The sequence below is a fragment of the Pezoporus flaviventris genome, unplaced genomic scaffold (assembly GCF_033815535.1).
Source record: "Pezoporus flaviventris isolate CSIRO_AGI_PZ_B2104156 unplaced genomic scaffold, CSIRO_AGI_Pfla_v1 ptg000072l, whole genome shotgun sequence".
Lineage (NCBI taxonomy): Eukaryota > Metazoa > Chordata > Aves > Psittaciformes > Psittacidae > Pezoporus > Pezoporus flaviventris.
The window spans coordinates 2,234,422-2,254,418 of record NW_026892620.1 but is presented as its reverse complement, the minus strand read 5'-3'; the positions used below and the strand labels follow the sequence as shown (position 1 = coordinate 2,254,418).

At 42.5% G+C, this 19,997-nt stretch overlaps 2 protein-coding genes across 11 annotated transcripts in view; one reads left to right on the top strand and one right to left on the bottom strand.

The window, feature by feature from the left end:
* Nucleotides 1-7,594, top strand: part of TMEM255B (transmembrane protein 255B) — a 63,784-nt gene extending 56,190 nt beyond the window's left edge. For 6 of the 8 annotated variants that reach the window (XM_061472683.1, XM_061472689.1, XM_061472684.1 and 3 more), the window contains 2 exons: nucleotides 3,511-3,657; nucleotides 6,888-7,594. In XM_061472683.1, the coding sequence (XP_061328667.1) occupies nucleotides 3,511-3,657; nucleotides 6,888-7,055 (315 nt within the window). In that variant the 3' untranslated portion in view covers nucleotides 7,056-7,594. Of the gene's footprint in view, nucleotides 1-3,510; nucleotides 3,658-3,766; nucleotides 3,937-6,358; nucleotides 6,682-6,887 lie in introns of those variants that run through there. The other 2 variants (XR_009746813.1, XM_061472688.1) reach the window with 2 other exon arrangements.
* Nucleotides 7,595-12,188: 4,594 nt separating this feature from the next.
* The window catches only part of GAS6 (growth arrest specific 6), a 40,381-nt gene continuing 32,572 nt past the window's right edge, over nucleotides 12,189-19,997 (bottom strand). For 2 of the 3 annotated variants that reach the window (XM_061472679.1, XM_061472680.1), the window contains 4 exons: nucleotides 18,791-18,959; nucleotides 16,985-17,157; nucleotides 16,054-16,282; nucleotides 12,189-12,777 (listed from right to left, as the gene is read on the bottom strand). In XM_061472679.1, the coding sequence (XP_061328663.1) occupies nucleotides 12,626-12,777; nucleotides 16,054-16,282; nucleotides 16,985-17,157; nucleotides 18,791-18,959 (723 nt within the window). In that variant the 3' untranslated portion in view covers nucleotides 12,189-12,625. Of the gene's footprint in view, nucleotides 12,778-14,079; nucleotides 14,274-16,053; nucleotides 16,283-16,984; nucleotides 17,158-18,790; nucleotides 18,960-19,997 lie in introns of all 3 variants that reach the window. The other variant, XR_009746812.1, reaches the window with a different exon arrangement.

The following is a 19,997-nucleotide window of genomic DNA, read 5'->3' as shown; positions in this document are numbered from 1 at the left end:
GTGCAAGGAAATAGCAGCAACACTGGATGTGCAGCTTCCCCCAAAGCTCTGCTGGACAGTCTGTGGGGCTCCAGCCAAAAACCTGACCTGAATAAGCTGTTTAACGTCTTCTCTGCAGTGGGAGCAGAAAAAAAGCCCTCACTAGCTTAAAGGAAAGATGAGTTTGTGTCAGCTACCTTAGCACAGGAGCCATGCTGATTGTGGAAGTCTTACTAAAGCAGCAATCCAAAATGCAATGACTGCTCCTTCTTCCTGCCTGTGCTTTTTCAGGGTCTTTTTGAGTGATGTACCAGGGCTGGTTTGCTCATCTGCTGCTCACTTTTGTTACTAAAGGAGTAATGCTTGGAGGAAGACAGGGACCAAGAAAACATTAAGGAGAAGAGGGAGAGAAAGGGTCATGAGACCGAAATACAAAAAGCTACAACTTCAGAGTATGTGGGAGAATGATTTTCTTTCTTTCGGGATGTCATCTTCCCACAGAAATGCTCACTGGCATTTTGCAGGGAGAGCTGCAAAGCCCACTCCAAAACACCTCAGGGCATTGCTCCAAGGTTGACTTCCAGAAAACACAGGGCCAGGCTTAGTAGTCAAACAGAAAAACCCATCATGTTTGTCTCTGGGGAATGTTGGCAGCCAAAACATGTTACAAAGGGGAGAGTTTGCAAAACAGCTCTGTTGCCTCTAAACCCATTGTATTTCCTGGAAAGAAAAAAAAATAAAGTGTTGTTTTGGTTATTGTGGGTTTTATTCCTTGTGACAAATACCTTGCAGACCCTGGCACGCTCCCCACACTGCCTGCCAGAGGGAACTGCTAGCTCAGTGAGAAACATTTCAGGCTCCCCTGGCCCCCAGGGTGTCAGCTCTCAGTGGCCCCTGTCTCCTCTGTGGGGCTGCCCACTGTGATCTGATGGGTGTTGGGGAACTGCAGTGTTTACAATGGTACCCTCCTTTTCAGATCTACAGTGTGCTTGGATATAGAATAGTGGCTAGGCAGTTACCTTTAATAAAAAGCAGATTACCATATAATGTAAATGGAAGTATGCACTTGGAATAACCAAAATGGTAAAACACCATGATTATTTCTTACAGAAGACAGAGGTAAAGAAACGCATGGGGAACTCCACTTACTGGTACTAAGAGTTAATCTACTTCCCTGCCCCAGTATTCATCTGGTGACTTGTAGATGTTTTGCTGACACACCTTGCCAAGGAATCTGCCTGCCGTGGGTTTAGGGTTGCATCAGTCAGAGCTACTGATGGTCCTGGGGGGAGGTTGATGCCTTTTTCAGTTAGTCTCCTTCTCGAAGTCCTCAAGGGAATCTAAACAGATTAAACATCATTCCCTTATCCCTCTCCTCATCCCTGCTCTAAAAAAATGAAAAGAAAATGAACCCCCAATTGCTGAGCTACGTGTCATGTGTTCATGTCTTAGCACTCATGCAACTACAGATGCAGTCTGACATTCAAAGTGGTTGTAGCTCAGAAATAAACGCTTCGGCAGGGCTGTGTCAGATCAGTGAGCTGACCTGCCTTGCTCTGCAGTGCACAGCACAGCACAAAGTGGGCAGCAGCTCAGCCCCTCTGGCCTCAGCCTGGTTTCCCCATGCTCAAAGTGCTGCCAGCACTCTCTGGCCAGTTCATAGCTCCTTATCTCTTTGACTTGGGTGGTGTTTCAGTTTAAAATGCCTCCACCTACCCTTGTATTTTATGTGACTGATTTAACACAGTGTCATTACTGGAATACTTGATAAAAGCATCTAATCAGCTTAAATACCTGCAAATCATTGCTGGCTCCAGGCTGAGGCCAGATAACCTGATAATAAGGTGCTTTAATCAGCAGATTTGGGGCATCTTCTAGGAATGTTGTATAGTTCATCCTTAGCAAATAGAGAGTTGCTGCTGTGTATGCAGATAACATAAGAGGGTTGAGAGAGGTTCCTGGGGGGACAGCAGCACCCAAACCAGAAAGATGGTGACAGATGCCAAACAGACATCTGTGTTTCACACTGGTCAAACCAAATGTTTCTTACTGTGTTTATGTCCATAGCAAGAGGGATCTGATCACACCAGGGCCTCACTTGCCTGAAGACGGTAATGCTCTGAGTGCGAGTTCAGCCCCAGCTGGGATGGGCCATGTTGCTGACCCGAAACCTTTGGGTCTGAGGCAAACCCATTAGCTGCCTCTCACTACTCTGTTCTGAAACACCATGTCCCTTTCTTTCTTCCCACCCTGCAGGGTTGGTGGAAAGGAGGTGTTTTGAGCTGGGTACCTTGAAAATGACAGACTTGCCTTCTCACATAAAATAGGCTCTCTGCTTTTGACCCCAGCCTTTCTCTGCACTAGCTCCTGGGGGGCTAAGTTTCTCCAGAGACCTAAAGCCTAGATTGTCAGGTAACCTCATGTGGTACATCAGTGACCTCGATGATGTTTTCCATGCACAAACACAATTAATATAACTCTTTCTCAATCACAGAGATATCTCACACTATCTCCAGAGGATACAGTGGTTTATGTCTCTCACTGAAAAATATGACAGGAAATGCCAAAAAGAAGAAGAAAAAAATAAAAATAAAAATCCTGGCTGCTGCTTTTAGCACTTGTCTGGCAAACACCATATTTTATTATTCAGTAAAAAGAAAATTCCATGCTCTCACATGTAGAGGAATCTGCTAATAAAAACAAAGGAGAGTAAAGAAACCACTGGATTTGTCTCTCTTTGCAAAGCAAAAAGACATGAAAATCTTTCACAGAGGGCTCTATTGTTCTTCACAAATGGTAATGTAGCACAGGGAGTTAGGGTTTGATACAAGCCCCCTTTCCCATTCAGCTTTTCTCTTTTCTCCCCAGGTTGCATTAGCAGGTTTAATATGAGCTATAACTTCTTCCTGCAAACCTAATATCACATTGTAGTCAAGTGACATGCCAATAAAGCCAAGATATGATGAAGGATTTTATGAAGTACAAATGAGATATGCACATGGTGGGATGATAATGGACAGCCAGCAGCAAACTCTATTTCACAACAGAGGGAGCTGTGAAAGCAGAGCAGGTGGCCTGGAAATCGTTGCAGATCTGTGTAGGAAAGCACAGAGAAAATATATGAGGGCATCAGGTAGTTGTTGTTGGAAACGGTCTGCAGCAAATAGTGAAGGACTGAATGTTTGGTGCTGGAGTGAATAAGAGAGGTGGTCAAAGCTGTATGCTGTGCTCTTCAGGGTGTCTTAGGTCTGGAGTACTGCCAGTGCTTCCATAACTGGTGCTTGGGAAGCACCAGCAGTCTTTTTCCAAGGAAAAAAGATTAAAATAGCTGTGTATTTCTGGTCAGAAAATTCACTCCAGATACACCTCCCTCTCATTCTGTCTGCTCCTTGGGTTTGTTTTTTTTTGTAATACCAGTACTGTGTCTGAAAACAAAGTTGTTAAATTGCCTAGTTGCTGGTGTTAGGACTTTTTCCTGCTCCAGCCCCCTCTGCACTGTGCTGATATCTTCTTGTCTTCTGTGCTCAACAGGTACCTCTGTCCCAGATTGCTTTCAGTGCTACTGCACCTCCTCCTCAGATCCTGTACAATCCTGCCCAGCAGATCCTGACATACGCTGGGTTCTGTCCTTCTGCAGCAACTATATCTACATATCCATCCTACCCACTGCCTCTTCAGGTACAGTACAAAATGGCATCCTTCTTACTCCATCAGAAAAGCATAAGCTGCTACTCAGTACAAACTCTGCAGTGATAGATCTTGTCCTTGCCTCATTTCAAACTCTCAGGAGCCATGATGATGATGATCCACACCAGTGAACTGTTAGCATGCTCCTGGCGTGGGTTTGGCCCAGAGCATCTAACAGTCTCCCAGCAACACACAAGAAGGGGTCAGAAGATGGCAAAAGCAATGGACCATTCCCAGTAGACAGTGTGCATACAGACTGTATGGTAACAGGTGATAACAGGAATGCATTTGACAAGGATTTAACCAGTATTTCTTTTGTTTACTATGGCATGTGCTAACAAAAGCCCAGCATACTGTTCTTGTGGTAAAGGTTCAGCTGTAGGGATGCGATGTGTACTGTGCCAGTTGGGTTCACAGCCAGAGAACAGTCCTTGGCATGTCTTATTAACATAAATGGGGCCAGATGCTTTTGGAGACCACGGGTTGAGAGGAAAAATAGAGCACTTCTTTTTGTTTGCTTTTAGTTAAAAGCTGTGCTGTTCTGCAGAGTTCAGTTAGCACGTAGCCAAGAGCAGAGAGAGAAGGGGATAGAAACAAATGAAACAATTAAGTTGAAAAGATGCATATAAGTAGTCATGAGGATCAATTGTAACTGTTCAGCCCTGTGTCCACTGAGAAACTGAAATGTTTCCAGTATCACATTTACCCCAAATTCTTAACTGCATTCCAAAATAAACACAGTTCTTCATCTAGATTTCTACTTACTCTAAAAAGTGTGTCCAGCTATTTTTTCTCACCTTCAAAGCATTCAGAGGCAGGCACCACCAGCTGTCCCCATGCCAGGAGAGGTTAGCAAGAAGCACTGGGCTCCAGAAGGGAATGCATTTAATCCTTTTTGTGGGATGGGGAGAAGGAGGGAGCAAGCTGCCTTCCTGCATGTATGAGCTCATTACATTGTAGTTTGGAGAGAAATAATTTCTGCATCAGTATATAAGTTAAAAAAAATCAAAATAAACTTACTCAGAGCCAGAAATGGTGAATGTTAGAAGTAGGCCTGATGAAGAACAGCCAGAACCTTAATCATCATTTGCTTCCATTACTTGCAAGCTGAGTGCTCCAAGTAGAGCCCAGCTCCTAGATTCAAGTCTTCACAAGCCCTACTCAGTTGGTCCTAGTCCTTAAGGCAACTACAGGCCCTAGGGCTTGAATTCATTTGCCTAAATGCAGGGGCTGTTGGCATGTATGCATCTAGTGATGCCTGATAATGAGATCAGGTAGTTACCTGATTTGTGAGTTAATGAAGTAAAGCTGTTAGCAATTAATTACCGACTAACAACTGGAGTTTGAACCCTTCCCTCAACCAGAGGAAATCTACAGCCATAGTTCCTTCTCCTGGGGATACATCCGGCCTCAAATTAGTCTGGCATGCAACACACCTAGCGCGAGTGCTGCTCTGCTCGCAAGGGCTGAAGCTCCATTAGCTCAAAGGCTATAAACCTGAGTTCACCTGTGGCTCCCACAGTGCGCAGATTATTCCAGGTCCTCTGCTGAATCCAGTATCCCACTGAATAAACATTTTCTGGAGAGGAAAAGTCTTATAAAGAATCACAACCTGAGCTGGTGGTAAATGCTCCTCTGTTCACCTTGTCTATAAGCTGAAATCAGTCAAGTTTGGAAAAGAACGGGTGATAACAGAAATGCATTTGACAAGGATTTAACCAGCATTTCTTTTGTTTACCATGGCATGTGCTAACAAAATCATTCATCCCTTACTAGTGCAATTCAGTCACTACTAGTCTTGGTAACAGGCTTGCCAACTGGTCAGGTAAATGATTAGCTGTGCAGGGACTGGTAGTGATGACAGCAGTAAGGGTTGTTGTGCCAGTCATTCCTGCCAGAGAACTCATTACAGAAGCTATTCCAGGCAGACAGATGGAAACAGTGGCTGCAGTTTGAGGGAGTAGGGAAGCAACAACTCCAAAATAAATAAATAAATAAATAAATAAACAACAAAAAAAAAAAACAAAAAAAGCCAAACCACCCAAAAATGCAACAACTGGAGCTGATCTAGCTAATGGGTTCGTCGGTATATCTGCAGCCGCCTCCTGGAGAGTTAAAGGGCACAATCAGCCTTCCTGTCAGGACATCTCCATTCTCACTCACCAGTCACCCTGTGGTATAAATGCAGGACAGCATTCTCTTCTCCTGCTCACCTGGAGCCCAATGAAGAAGCTGTGCATCATGGCATAGGGTCTGCTGGCCCTGGGCAGCTTTGAGATGCCATTGTCCAAGTGCCAACCCTTATACTGGCTTCTAGATGGTGAATTTTAATTTTTATTTATTTTATTTTTTTAGCAGCAGGGAGCATTTGCCAGGATTTTTCATTTCCCTGAAAAAGATCTATGACTGCTATTGTTTTGGTTTGTTTTTTTAAATTCTGGGCAATTTAGGCCTGAACCTGAGGAAAGCTGAGTATAGCTCTTCTGGTGAAGCCCATGGGCTGGCACGTGCTCTCATATGAGAGGAAGAGCAAAATCCTGACCCTCTTGAAATCAGTGACAAAACTTGGTTTAAAGTAGTGTTAGGTTTTTATCCAGATCATTAGTCCCTATGTACATCCTTTTGTTTTAACAAACTGCTTATTCCTGAGCATAGGCTGCTTCCTAAGCTCTATTTTTCATGACTCTTTCAGCCAAAGCCCCATTACAGCTGAGACAGCCAGAGCAAAAGACTTACAGGGAGACCCACCTCTAAAATTTTCTTTTACAAGGAGTCTGCATTTGGCGCAGGAATAAGACCTTGCTTTTATGCAAGTATTATAGCTGAGATTAATTACCTCTGAGATAACTGAAATTTCACAGTGATGCCTGAAGACAAGCAGCTACATGTAACCTAATCAGCCAGTCAGGTGCAGTGCCTCACCCAGGGAGCCAGAGCATCTTTTCCTGCAGAAATTCCTGTTCTGCTCTAGTGCCTAGCTGTCTGTGCAATGTCTATTAAAAAAGACTTGGGTTACAGATGGAATCTGTGTTTCACTCGACACTATCGTTGCTATACTTAAGCTATACTTTAAAACTGAAGTGAGTGTTGTGCTGCAGTGCATGAGAAATTTAATCATGGGGCTTATTATATAACACTTACATGGCAAACTCTCCACACAGAGCTGTAAACAGGGTTGTAATCCTTTACTGAAGAAGGTGTTTTTCTTTGTCTATATGCAGCCCACCAGCAATTTTCCAGGAACATCATCTACTGACATTTCTTTATCAGAAGAAACTCAGCCTCCATCTCAGTCCAGCTCCAGCTATGGTCTCCCCCCCAATGCTCCAGCCCTCTATACACCGACTTACTTGTTGCCTGGAGAAAAGCCTCCACCATATGCACCATAGAATAAAGAATTTATTTTAGGTAGCTGATAGGCTTTTATTTGATTTTTAAGAAACTTCTGGAAACTCTGCTGTACAGGCACTTGACCTCCCAGGGAACCCACCACAGAGTGTGTTACGGCCACTCTGCTTTTACCCACGTCTCACTGTGAGCAGAGCAGAAACCTGGAAACCTAAGGGCAGGCAGGCACATCACAACGGGATGATCAGTCACCACCCACTTTGCCTGCAGTCAAATGCAGTGTTGCTTCCTGGCATGTAATGTTTCCTTCTCAGTACACTGCAGAATAACTTTTCTTCAAGGGGAGAAATTAAGATACTCTCTGGATACACATTCTGCTTTCTTAAACCAATATAGGGGGGTTTAGCCTGTGTTGTCTGAGTGGGTAGTCGGGTGCTCTCTGAGGCAATCATTTCGAGTAGGAAGAGACCAGGTTTTTGTTTGCTTGTAGTATTTATTTAATAACCCTTTTTGGTGAAAGTGTTGTACTAATAAAGAACTGTGGCAATTATTTTCCAATAAAATTGACTGTGTATATTTATATTGAACCTGATACTGTGTATATTTGTAAGGACAGGAAAACAAGAGAGGAAAAAGTACCAAATAGTTTCAAGTTTCAGACAGAAAGAACTTTGGGCCAGTCCAGCTGCGTAGTAAAAGCTCATGTCAGTGTGCTAAAGGTGCAGTTTCCAGAGAGTTATTTTAAGCTGCACATTAGTGTTTGATTTAATTCCTTTCTAGTCAAAATAGGAACCAAACCAACTCTATGTTAAACCTCAGTTATTTATTCTTAAACTGATCAAGACCTGATCCAGGTGTTTTACAATGACTGAAACAGAGCATATGGAGGGTCAGAATTCCTTCCTCTTTTTTTACATTTTCTCCTATGGTGTAGAGACAAAACCACATTGACACGGCTAAGCAGCAATACCTGTGGCAGTGCCACTGACAGAACAAAGTCTTGTCCTGCTGCTTGCACCCTGCCCCTTCACTGTGCATCACGTTAGCTGGGCTCCCTCTTAGCACACAGCTGTGGTGTTTTGGGGCAGGAGTGGCTACACCAGCAGGAAAATCCATCAGGCTGCTGCATCTCTTCACTGCATTTTGCTCCTGCAGGAAGGGTGGTGGTGATGCTTGCTATATAGTTCTTACAGTCTAGACAACAATGAAGCCATAGAAATTTCCTGAAAGACCAAAGAGCAGAGCAGGGAAAGAAAGTTATTTCTCATTAACTTTCTAAGCGTCTGCTTCATATTATGAAAATATTAAAAAACCCTATATAAACAAAACCAACTTACTTGTTTCTTTTGAGAAGAAGTGACACCATCAGACCAGCTGAAAGTAGAACTAAGAGTGATCATCCTTCGACATAATACTTTCCACCTTTCAAGAAATTTCTGTTACTTTAGATGCTGTACCTCTACGTATAGCAAGCAGATTCAGTACTAATATACATGAGATTAAAGGTTAATTTGTATGGACCATAAAAGCCATATTTTATTCAATTAAGAAGGTTTTTCTGAGATGCACAATTTTAGGCCAGTGGTATTAATTAACATCAGGGCCAAGGTGCCTTACGTGTATTGTTGATAAAGGTGAGTTATATGAACCTGGTTGAGAGGAATGGAAGTCAGAAAGGAGACCATTATTTTTCTTTTTCTTTTAAACATCAATTTAACACATCCTTGTGCAAATGCCTGCTGTGAAGAGCACAGTCACCCTGGCCTTTATGTAATTGGAACTACATGGTTTACTTGCTATGAATGCTAACAGGGGAACCACCTGGGTTCATTTTGGTGTCTCAAAGCCCAGAACTTACTTGCTCCCTTTGAGCTGAACACCTAGCCTGGTAACAGAACACAAAGGAAACCAGTGTTTGCCTTGGGTTGGAGCACAGTGACTGAGAAGGAACAAAGGAATGCTTATCACTTTCTTCTTTTCAATGGTCTATAGAAGCAGCTACCTCTTCTTCCAGCATGGTCTGCTGCAGAGTATCAAAAAAAATCCAGCTTGACACAAAATAACATCCTTTTTCTGCTATTGTCCAGATTTACAAATTCTGGCTTTCTCTTATAAACCACATTTTGGGTCAGGGTACATTTTAGTCTATGCAAATTATCTTCACATACGTGCATATAAATACAAAGTCCTGGAGAAATTTTTGCTCTGAATTTGATTGATTTAGAAAATGGAGTTGCAGTCTTGTTCACATAATATTACATCTGAAACTCCAAAGTACCATACTCTACCACAGTATTCATGTTTCCAGGATCCAAAATAATTCTGGCCTCATAAATAGTACCACTAACACAAAGGTCAGACATGTTTGTGATTCATTTATGCCACATGGTAGGTTTTTTTTGGAACTACCCCAGAAATTAGACAAAATTATCAGCCACAAGACTATTTTGCTAACATGCTTCCTTTGAAAAGAACAAAGTGAAGCAGGGTTTGTTTCATTTACTTGCTTTAAAAAATAGGCGTCTTCTAAGTTTGTACTGTTTTCTTTAGAGCTACTCCAAGTTAAAAAGATGGGAGATTGTCACCGTGTAACCCCAGCCAGCAGCTCAGGCCCACACAGCCACTTGCTCACTACCCTCTGGTGGGATGAGTGAAGAATCAGAAAAGTGAGAAAACTCAGGGGTTGAGATAAAGTTTAACAGGGAAAGCTGAAGTCGTGCATGTGAACAAAGGAAAACAAGGAATTCATTCACTATTGCCCATCAGCAGGCAGGGGTTCAGCCATCTCCAGGACAGGGCTCTATCCCATGTGATGGTTATTTGAGAAGACAAACACCACCACCCCAAACGTTCCCCTTCCTTCCTTTTCCCCAGCTGTATATGCTGAGCATGATGCCATGTGGTCTGGGATATCCCTCTGGTCAGCTGGGGTCACCTGTCCCGGCTGTCCTCTCCTAACCTCTTGTGCACCCCCAGCCTGCTCACTGGTGGGGTGAGAGGCAGAAAAGGCCTTGACTCTGTTGTAAGCACTGCTCAGCAGTACCTGAAACATCCCTGTGTTACCAACACTGTTTACAAAATTCAGCCCTGTACTAGCTACTATGAAGAAAATTAACACTATCCCAGGGAAAACCAGCACAGGGATATATTTTGGTAAAGGACTAAAATAACCATAGACAAACACATTGAAAACAAAACACTGCAGTGTGGAAGTGCTATTAACCACATCATCTTCAGGATTCCCAGCTCTCACTGGAGATGCTAAACTAATGCTGCTTGGGTTCTCTATCATATCAAAAGTGATGAAGAGCCATCAACTCTAAAAGAAAGCACTCTCAGGAATAATGTGGTTTCCCTTGCTCAATTAAAAAGAAGCAAAAACATAGAACTACTTAGAGTCATAGAATAGTTAGGGTTGGAAAGGACCTTAAGATCATCTAGTTCCAACCCACCTGCCATGGGCAAGGACACCTCACACTAAACCATCTCACCCAAGGCTCTGTCCAACCTGGCCTTGAACACCACCAGGGATGGAACAGTCACAGCCTCCCTGGGCAACCCATTCCAGTGCCTCACCACCCTAACAGGAAAGAATTTCCTCCTTATATCCAATCTAAACTTCCCCTGTTTAAGTTTGAACCCGTTACCCCTTGTCCTATCACTACAGTCCCTAATGAAGAGTCCCTCCCCAGCATCCTTATAGGCCCCCTTCAGATACTGGAAGGCTGCTATGAGGTCTCCACTCAGCCTTCTCTTCTCCAGGCTGAACAGCCCCAACTTCCTCAGCCTGTCTTCATACGGGAGGTGCTTCAGTCCCCTGATCATCCTGGTGGCCCTTCTCTGGACTTGTTCCAACAGTTCCATGTCCTTTTTATGTTGAGGACACCAGAACTGCACACAATACTCCAAGTGAGGTCCCGCGAGAGCAGAGTAGAGGGGCAGGATCACAGTAAGTTACTACTGTCTAGTGAGCAACTATCCTTTCATCTGGTCACACCTGAGTGTAAACAGTCTTTTGACATGTCCTTCTGTAAGTGTAAACAAATTGAAAGTGGTGAAGCTCTGATCTTTTCTGCTTTACTGCATTACTGCTGACAGATTTGCTCACAATACAGAGCTATGATGTCATGCTGGCTAATGGCTAATAGAGTACCATCCTCTTCTCTGGTAAATAAAGCAGGGATCCTTACCAGGAGTATGTTTGGAATAGTCTACCCCCTCTTCCATCCTTTCCTCTGAGACACATATGTCCATAGCTTGGTCACAGATGATGTCACACATTTGGATTATTAAGGTAATCTGTCATCTCTGTATTTGATGAGGCAGAACATGATGTAGAATAACCAGGAAAAATTTATAAAGGACCTTGTAGAATTAGACCTTTTCTATGTTAACCCTCTGAAGCATGGGATAAACTTATCGACCTAGTATTCAAATTCCCAACACAGCGTATGCCCATCTGCCTCAGCTCATTGATCTGATGCAAGACAAGGAGCAAACAAAGCAAGACTTAAGGGATTCAAAGCAGGCTAGGCAAATCTTACCCCAGCTTCACAAGGATAGCTTCAAATGTGAATGCACTTTATGACTCTACAACCTCTCCTGAGTAAACCCCCACGCATTTTCTCACCATACTGCAATTTGGCCTGGCTAACTCTCACTCTCTCAAGCCTCTCTGCTCCCACTAGGTTCACAGTGAATGAGCCAACCTAAAAGTTGAGCAGCAAAAATATGTCATCACCAGATAATATTCTCCAATTCTTGACACCTCATCATTTGCTTCAGCAGTTATTGACACAAAAGCCATATGGCTTTCAATTTATTGAGTCTTTTCTACTAATTGTTTCCTGATGGCACAACTCTGTTTTCCATTTTCTGTTGACCAAGAGTTTTTCTACAGGTCACAATTGGGTCTTCTCTCTATGGTACCAGAAAGAGGCAGTAAGCAATATAGCCTCTTTTTTGCTCAATAAGTAAAATAGCAGTAAGAACAGCAGCAACCATTTACTCTCCAGCCCAGTAGTCATTAGAAGATACTTAATACTGACACAAACACAAAAAGACCCCACCTCCAAACAAAAACCCATAACCAACCACTCACTGTAATCTCCACATCAGACATAGCCCGAGTCATTATGTCCAAATAACAGAATACAGAATAATCTCTGTACAGATATATTAAAAACTTGTATGCAAATATTTTATTCTCTCATATTTTGCAAATCAGAAAGCAGTGTTTATTAATAAAAAATAATACAGAATTATTATTTTTCTTCCAGTCCACACTCATATATTACCAGATTTTCCACATTACAGATAAAACTGTCTCTTACAGACTAAAGGTAACATTCACTTTCGGTATGTTCTGTACTTTTGACTTATTTAACATTAGTCTTCCGAACTATTTACAAATATATTACAACCTTTAAACCTCAAAGCAAAGGAGTATTTCAATAATCAATCTGACACAAGGATCAGTAGCTCCTACATAACTTCAGTGTTTAAGAGAAACTATACACGCAGTGCGGTAGGTCAGAATAATTTATATCTTTAAAAAAAAAGAAAAGCATTGAAAGTTTCTGAATATAAAACTTCCGCATTGTAGTGGTACCTACTGACCCGCCTCGACTGGAGGACAAGAATGTGAGGTGATGTCACTGTGCTTGTAGAGAGCCTCGTCTAAGTCCAGCGCCTTGTTGCTCAGCTTGACGGTCATGCAGCCGTGGTAGGATGCAGTGACCGGAGTGGAAGTGACAGGAACACCTGTATGAAAGGGAAGACACGCATCTCTGATGGCTGCTTTTGAATAAATACCTGCCCTACCCATGCTCAGGTGACTGTCACTTGAATGGTTGCAAGCTCTCCTCCACTCTGGGATTTCTACTTCCCCGCCGTCCCTCTCACTAAAAGGCAAGAGCACATTGCCAGACGTGTGGAAATGTCGTCTGCTCTCGTGCTCAAAAGCCCTTCTCCCAGGATGAAGCCTTCCGCAGCTGCTCTGTGTCTCTGTAAGTCCTCTAGTCCTGATAAAACTATGTACTGCACTGCAGCAAGGCTTCACTCCAGTTGCACACTGTGTTCCCCATGCTTTCTGTCGTCTCGATGTTTCTCCCCCCTCCATCTCTGGGTCCTTTTCTTTGTCATCAGTGCAGTTGTTTTATCTTCCCCTAATCCTCTCTCTATCTCTCCAAAATACCTGCCAGAAAATTATTGGAAGAACTTCATGACAGGAAGGCTTTTCCCTCTACCACTCAGCAGACTCATCTTTACTGTGATTATGCTGTGTATCAGCACAAGGAGGTTGCTCGCATTCATCAGAAAGGTGCTGGAATACATCAGTTGAGTTGGTAAGACTAATGAGACTAATTTTTGCTAAAGAGATCCACCAGTGACATACTTTTAATCAGTTTACCCAAGGCAGAAAAACAAATAGGAAGGAAGACATTAAATACAATCCAACAGACTAGAGGAAATTAGTAAATCTTATTACCAACTCCTGTAATGTCATATTCACATTGAATTTAAAGAAACAAAAAAAACCACATAGTAACATAGTAACATGAAAATTTACAAGAACTGTGTCCTCTACCCTTCCCCAAAGGTTATTAGTTTATTTACAACCCAAACCCGACCCAATCAAGCTGGTTGTGCAATGGAAACCAATGAACATCTCAAAGGTTATTTAACTTCACAGTGATGCAGGTAGCTAAGTAAACCCCTTATCTTTACCCTGAAGCAAGGACAACTGGAACAATAGATTGTCCTATTGACCTGAGATTGTGTGCAATTTAAAGGGCTCTGCTGCTAGACATGCAGGGCCAAGTTTGAACCTGATGTGGTCGAACACAGCTCAGGCAGACCCTAGGACTGAGTGAGAGAATGAAAATTGAGTGGGATCCATAAGCCACAAATACTACACATGTTCCAGCTTGATGGCTGAAAAGTACCATTGCTTGGTAGCTGCTGAAACTAGTCATTTCAGCCATTTCTTATTCCTCCCCTTTTACCAAATTTCATCTGTGAAGTCTGCTTAGGAGAAGGGGACATCTCTGTTAGAGTACTCACATGAATGTAAACTCAATTTTGACTCAGAAGAAGTTGAAGTGTTGGCTTGAACACTCACCTAAGGAATCATGCAGATTGCTGTTACATGCGTGGGCTTTCAGAAGGATATGTAAGATACTACCAAAAATAATTAAAAGAAAAAAGACTCAGAAGCCTTTTTTACAGGCTCCTTCCCCCAGTGGTATAAATATTACCTGGAAAAACACCTATGCATCATAAAAATTATAGAATTTAGGATTTACCAGAACTGAAAATACCATAGAAAAGGTAATAAATGCCTATACATTCCCTCTTCTCTCTTAAAACTCTAAATTATTTCTTCCACATCTGCAGTATTACCTGTACTTAAGATGGGACACAGTCTATCTTTCTTTATTTGTGGCAAATGGAATAAAGACATTAAGTGTGACCACTATAGTTTGTTTTTGCCACAGGGTACAGGAGCAGGAAAAAGCCAAAACCAACGTAATGTTTTCAAAATCTCAGTAAGGCAAACTCACTTAGATTTGACCATTTGGTACAGTTATTTAACCCAGAGTGATGGATCCAACCAAAGTGCTGAAATATTTATTTGTTTGGCAAGTTACAAGGTTTCTTGATGCAAGTGCTGGGTTCCTCTCAATGACAAAAGCAGACCACAGGCAGAAATTCCTGTTGCTGAGCAGAACAGTTTGAAAGGGGGCAGTAGCTAAGCCTACAGAAGTCAGCTATGATATCTTGCACCTAGTACTGGCTAATTAAAACCTGTGCTTCACCCAGCAAAGTTAGACTGAGCCAACCACAGAAAACTTGGAACAGTGATACAGTGGAACTGTCTTCTGAGCTGTGAAAGTATCCGCTGTGCACATGAGAGCTATTTGAAAGCAAGCAGGTGACCTCTCTTGCTTGTGCAACGGCCAGCTCAGACAATTCAATCTGACATAGGAAAATGCCACATTTGAGGATTCAGCCTTGCTCCTGCCAGTGTGTGGCCTCCCCCTTTTAGGTGTGACTAGATGCCACTTACATTATTGGCATGAATGCTCTGTAAACTCTTGTTCATGGTGGGAAAGTCACGCCATGTGTCGAAGCACACATGGCACCTCAGCCACACTTTTCCAGCCTGGCTGCTTCAGTGCCTACCAAGAGACCAAAACTGCTGCCTCTCCCTTGCTTGGGCAAGTAGGGGCAAGATTTTGCTTAGCTGCTTTCGACAAAATAGGATGTACTGCTGTTCATCAGAGATGCAAATGTTCCCGTAATTGCGCTTCTCAGCAGCAGGGACTGATAAACCAGTTCACCCAGAAGAAGAGACAAACCCCCACACTTGCCCAAAATTCATGATTCAGATGAAAGTTTGATCTTCCAACTTCAGAACAGAAGAGCAAACAGACCTCTCCCAAGAAGCCCTGCTGCTGCTGAAAAGCCAGCAAAGCTATAAGTGGTGGTAGCCCTTTGGTTGTGGCTCTACATACCCTCTCATGAGAGGAAATCTGTTAATTGTGCAGTGCTGTGATCAGTTCAAAGAGAACATCATCCAGGGAGAATCGCCACACTGGGCTTCCCAGGTTTCACTCAAAACAATGTGAGGCCCTAGTACTCTCCACAGGGAGCACTCACACATGTTCATTACATTATTGAAGCACTGCAGGAGCCTGTGATCTAGCTCCTATGAGTTTTATCAGGTTTAGGATAATGAACCTACTTACAACTATTCTTCAGATAAACTATTCCTATTGCTGACCAAGCAAAACCTCCTCTTTCTCTTTTGGCTTCAGATGTTCACAGAAGGACACCCTCATTCAAGGAAAAAAGATAATTGCCAAGTGCACCCTCACACCTCTTAAGAACACGTGACTGAACTGCAAAGCTTACCCAAGCAAAAAGAGAGAAGGAGGCTCCCAGCTCGAATAAATTGAGACAGTTCTCCTGACTGCCAGCCTCAGCAAGGTGGGTTGGGAGTTGGTAGTCCAAACTACAAACCTGGATGCTCACCTGGCAATCCTCCCAAGTATGTCGTCACCGTTGATTGCAAAGAGTTCTCCAAGATGGATAGACTATCCTCTAACTCAGAGATGCTTAGTTCACCCTCTCCTGCTATCCCATCTACCCTCAGGGATAAGTGATCTTTCTTGATGAAGATGTCCACAGAGTGTTCCTTCTTATCACAAAGATTTATTGCCAGTCTGGACACAACTGTATTCTCCAAGGCCACAATGATATACTGGACAGCAGGCAAAAGAAATAAAAAGAAGCAGTGAGCAGAAATATACCTAGCCATGCATATCCAAGACGAGGATGGCCCCACTGTGGCCTTGTTTACAAAGATTTTGCAGAGCCACTAGAAAATTAGTCTTATTAATATTGCTGATTGTGTTCTGAACTCACTTGTACAGATGAAAAAAAACAATGTTCCAGTGGGACTGTTAAGACATAACCAACTGTCTTCTCAGAAAGAATTCTTAGTGGGTCTTACAAGATGTTATATTGTTCTGGAACCAAATACACTAGAGCTGCTGAACTACAAATGAAAAGTTGGCTCGGGTTTTTGTGAACTCATTTCTTGCTTGCGCTTGTCTAATGCCAGAATCTAGCCCTTTATTATGAATACCATTAAATTAGTAGCTTCAGCACTCCATCGTAACTGGCCTGTCACAGTACCTGGAGTGACACCTAAAGCCTGTCTCTTGGAAATTTTGGGACTGTTACTGATTTTGGAGCTCTGGATGAGCTCCAGAGAATGGAATTTCTATGCTTATGGCATTAAACAGCTCTGTGCCAGAAAAACATAACAAAATATGCCTGCATGCAAGAGACCAGTTCCAACCAAGAGACCTAGACCACATTTGCAACTGACAGCTGTTTTTTGAAAATGACTTTCGGATGCAACAAGGAGCCCTCTCTAGAAAAATGCTTACGTCTGTACCTGTTGTTTCAGTTTCTTTGTGGAGTGATAGTCAACCAGAGCCAGCGATAAAGGGACAGATGCTTCTTCTGTAACAAGAGCGAACAGCACACCCGTGTCTGTTGCTGGTTGAATCACAGCATTTACTTCTATTTCCCAACTTGTCTTGGTTTCATTTCCTGAAATCGGTTGCACTGCAGAAAAAGAAATGTGTAGCATGACAAACAACTCAAATGGGTAGAATGTGCAGTTTCTGCTTGGAGAGGAGGATAGATGGATGAGCATATGGAGGGATGGCCACATTTATTTTACTTAAAAAAAAAAAAAAAAAATAAATAAATAAATTCCAAAGCACCTGAACATAAAATCAGAGAAGAAAATGGCATCGGTTTCCTCTTGTTACGTTCTGCATTCTGCTACCTTTCGGAATGTCAAAAGACAAGGTTAAGCTCTTTTAATACAACAAGAGATTCAAAATCCCATGGCTGTCAATCCAACAAGTTCAAAGATAGGCTAAAAGATAGGGCACCCAATTTTTTTAATTGTTCTTGACTGTCCAAATATCAATGAGGGATCTAAGTACAAATCTGACACAGAGGAAGCAAAGTGGAAAAGGATATAGGCCCACTACACTGATTATGTACCTAATCAGCTCCTGATCACAAACTCCTCAGAAGCTAAACATGGAATGTTCTATCTCATCCTGCTGAACTCTGAATTAAACTTTTTGGCATCCTTCTTGCTGCTGCAGTGCCCTTGTAATTTAAAAGGTGATGCTTACTACAAAGTAAGAGTTCAATCCTGCTTCTGCAACCTCCCTTCAATGAAGTATTAGCTTTGCTCATTCACCACATCTTGAAATACAAAACAATAAGTTCTCTATAAAGCTCACCATTACAAAGCCCCAAATAGAGGATTGTGATTGTAGAAACAAAAATATGAAAATGCAGGTGCTGAGGCCTCATTTCTGCTGAGCGCTGTCATCTGCGCTTTAGATGCTGCCTCGTCTTTACTTTGTAGCTTTTGAATCCATGTGTTAAATGAGATGACAAACACCTGATACTCCCTAATTTACAATGGCACAGCAGAAAACTCCACATAATGATGCACAGAAGGCTTCTGCACAGGAGAATTTACACACCGAACTAAAATAGATGGTTGGCATTTGTACAAGTTTCAAAACACTGACAGCTGATTGCACATATAAACAAACAGAATAATCTAGAACAAAGAAAAGGTGCTTTTCGGAGTGCTTTCTGAGTACGGCCAAGTTTGGTTTGAAACTTGTTATTACTATATCTAGGCCAATTTTATTCAGCTTCTATCAGGGATATGCCTAGCGTTTGTCCCAGGTGTAACTAATACCACACAATGATTAAAAGTGAATCCAATCTTAGACATTTTGCTACAGGCAATAATGATTTTCTGTCCATCAGAAATTCAAGATACAGCACTACAGCTTGCAGCCCTCCCTCTCTAGCAGAAAATAGTGAATAGGGCTGGAACCATGTGCACTGCTGACAGAGATGTGAAGGCCCTAATGTTAAGGATGAGCTGGAACCAGCCTGGGTATGAAATGCATTACTGGAGCTTCACAGAGAGAACCTAATCCATGCTAGGCATACTCGTACTGGCTCTAGCCATCATTCGTAGGTTGTCCTTTGCTATGAAACACAAGTTTAGCTATTACTCTCCATCCACAGCTGCCAGTCTTTTCTGCATTGATCAACACTGAGTCTAATATACATGCAAGTTTTAAACTACTTATTAACCAGATATGGTTAATGGCAGAACAATAGGTCAGAAATAAAAATATAACGTACTTACCGTAAGTAAGATTAAACATAGCAAAACCTCGGCCAGGATAGAAAGACCCTCGTCCTGCTACAGAAAAGCACTGCATCTTTTCATTCATCTTTATGGTCTCTAGGATAGTGAAGTCCTCCCCATTCAGCCAGTTCCATGCCTGCATGCAACCATCCAGCCGAGGGTTTATCTAGGAAGACAAAGCAGTACACCATACCTCAAACTACTGTTCAGTGAAGAATAAGTGATTTTGGGTGCAGAGGAATACTGAACAGCAGAAATCATTTTGATGTGTTATGCTCATGCATAACAATTGGAGGCAATCCCATTCCTGCAAACACAAGCAAGTAAGTGGTCAGCATTTCCCAAGAAACTCCCAAGCTCAGCTTGTCTCCACAGGTCAGAAGGGCACTAGTTAATGCAGGTGCTGATTTCATTGTATTGGTTCTGCTAGCTCCTCTACATGATGCACATCATTAGGTGATTTACTTCTAAAACTCTGTGGCCAAAGCTATGTAAGTCCTGTAATTTTGCATTGTGAATGCTGGAGGCTAACTTGAAGTTAAAAAAACCCAGTCCTTTGTGTCACTGCAAACAGCCTTCATGACACACAAGATGTTGGACCTGATCACAGGATAAGTTGTTGGCTTCTGGCTTAAGGGAGGGGTGCTTGAGCCACAAGACATGTACATCACTTCATACACACTTGTTCCTTACAGCTTCAAGTTATGTTATCCTGTACCAAATGCCAGCATTAAAATGTGAGACAGTATGTAAAGAGAAGGCTCCTTGGAAAGTGTCTAAATCAGGACCATGACTGCCAACTAACTGAAGCAGAGAGAGAATTAAGTGCATGAGCCAGGATAAAAACCTCAGGAGTTTTTGGCTCTCAATCCCATATGCAGACCACACCCCAATTTTAATGTTTCAGACAAGCAGTGGCCCTGAATGACTTCTTGTGAGGAACAGGAGCCTTCCTCAGCTGCTGCGCTCCCAGTCACAGAGCCACAAGCTTGTCACCTCATTTAGAAATAACAAGATGCCAATTTGGGTTTCAAGGTGCCAACTCCGTGTGTGGTGGACATTCAAAACAGCCTGAGCAGCAGCTATTTCAGAAACACAGCAATCATCCAATCTCACCCAAAGAGGGCCTTAGCTTTTATTCATATGCCCTGTCTCCTTGAATTAGGAGGAAATAAAAGAAAGTAGACTTTTGTTTCTCCTTGGG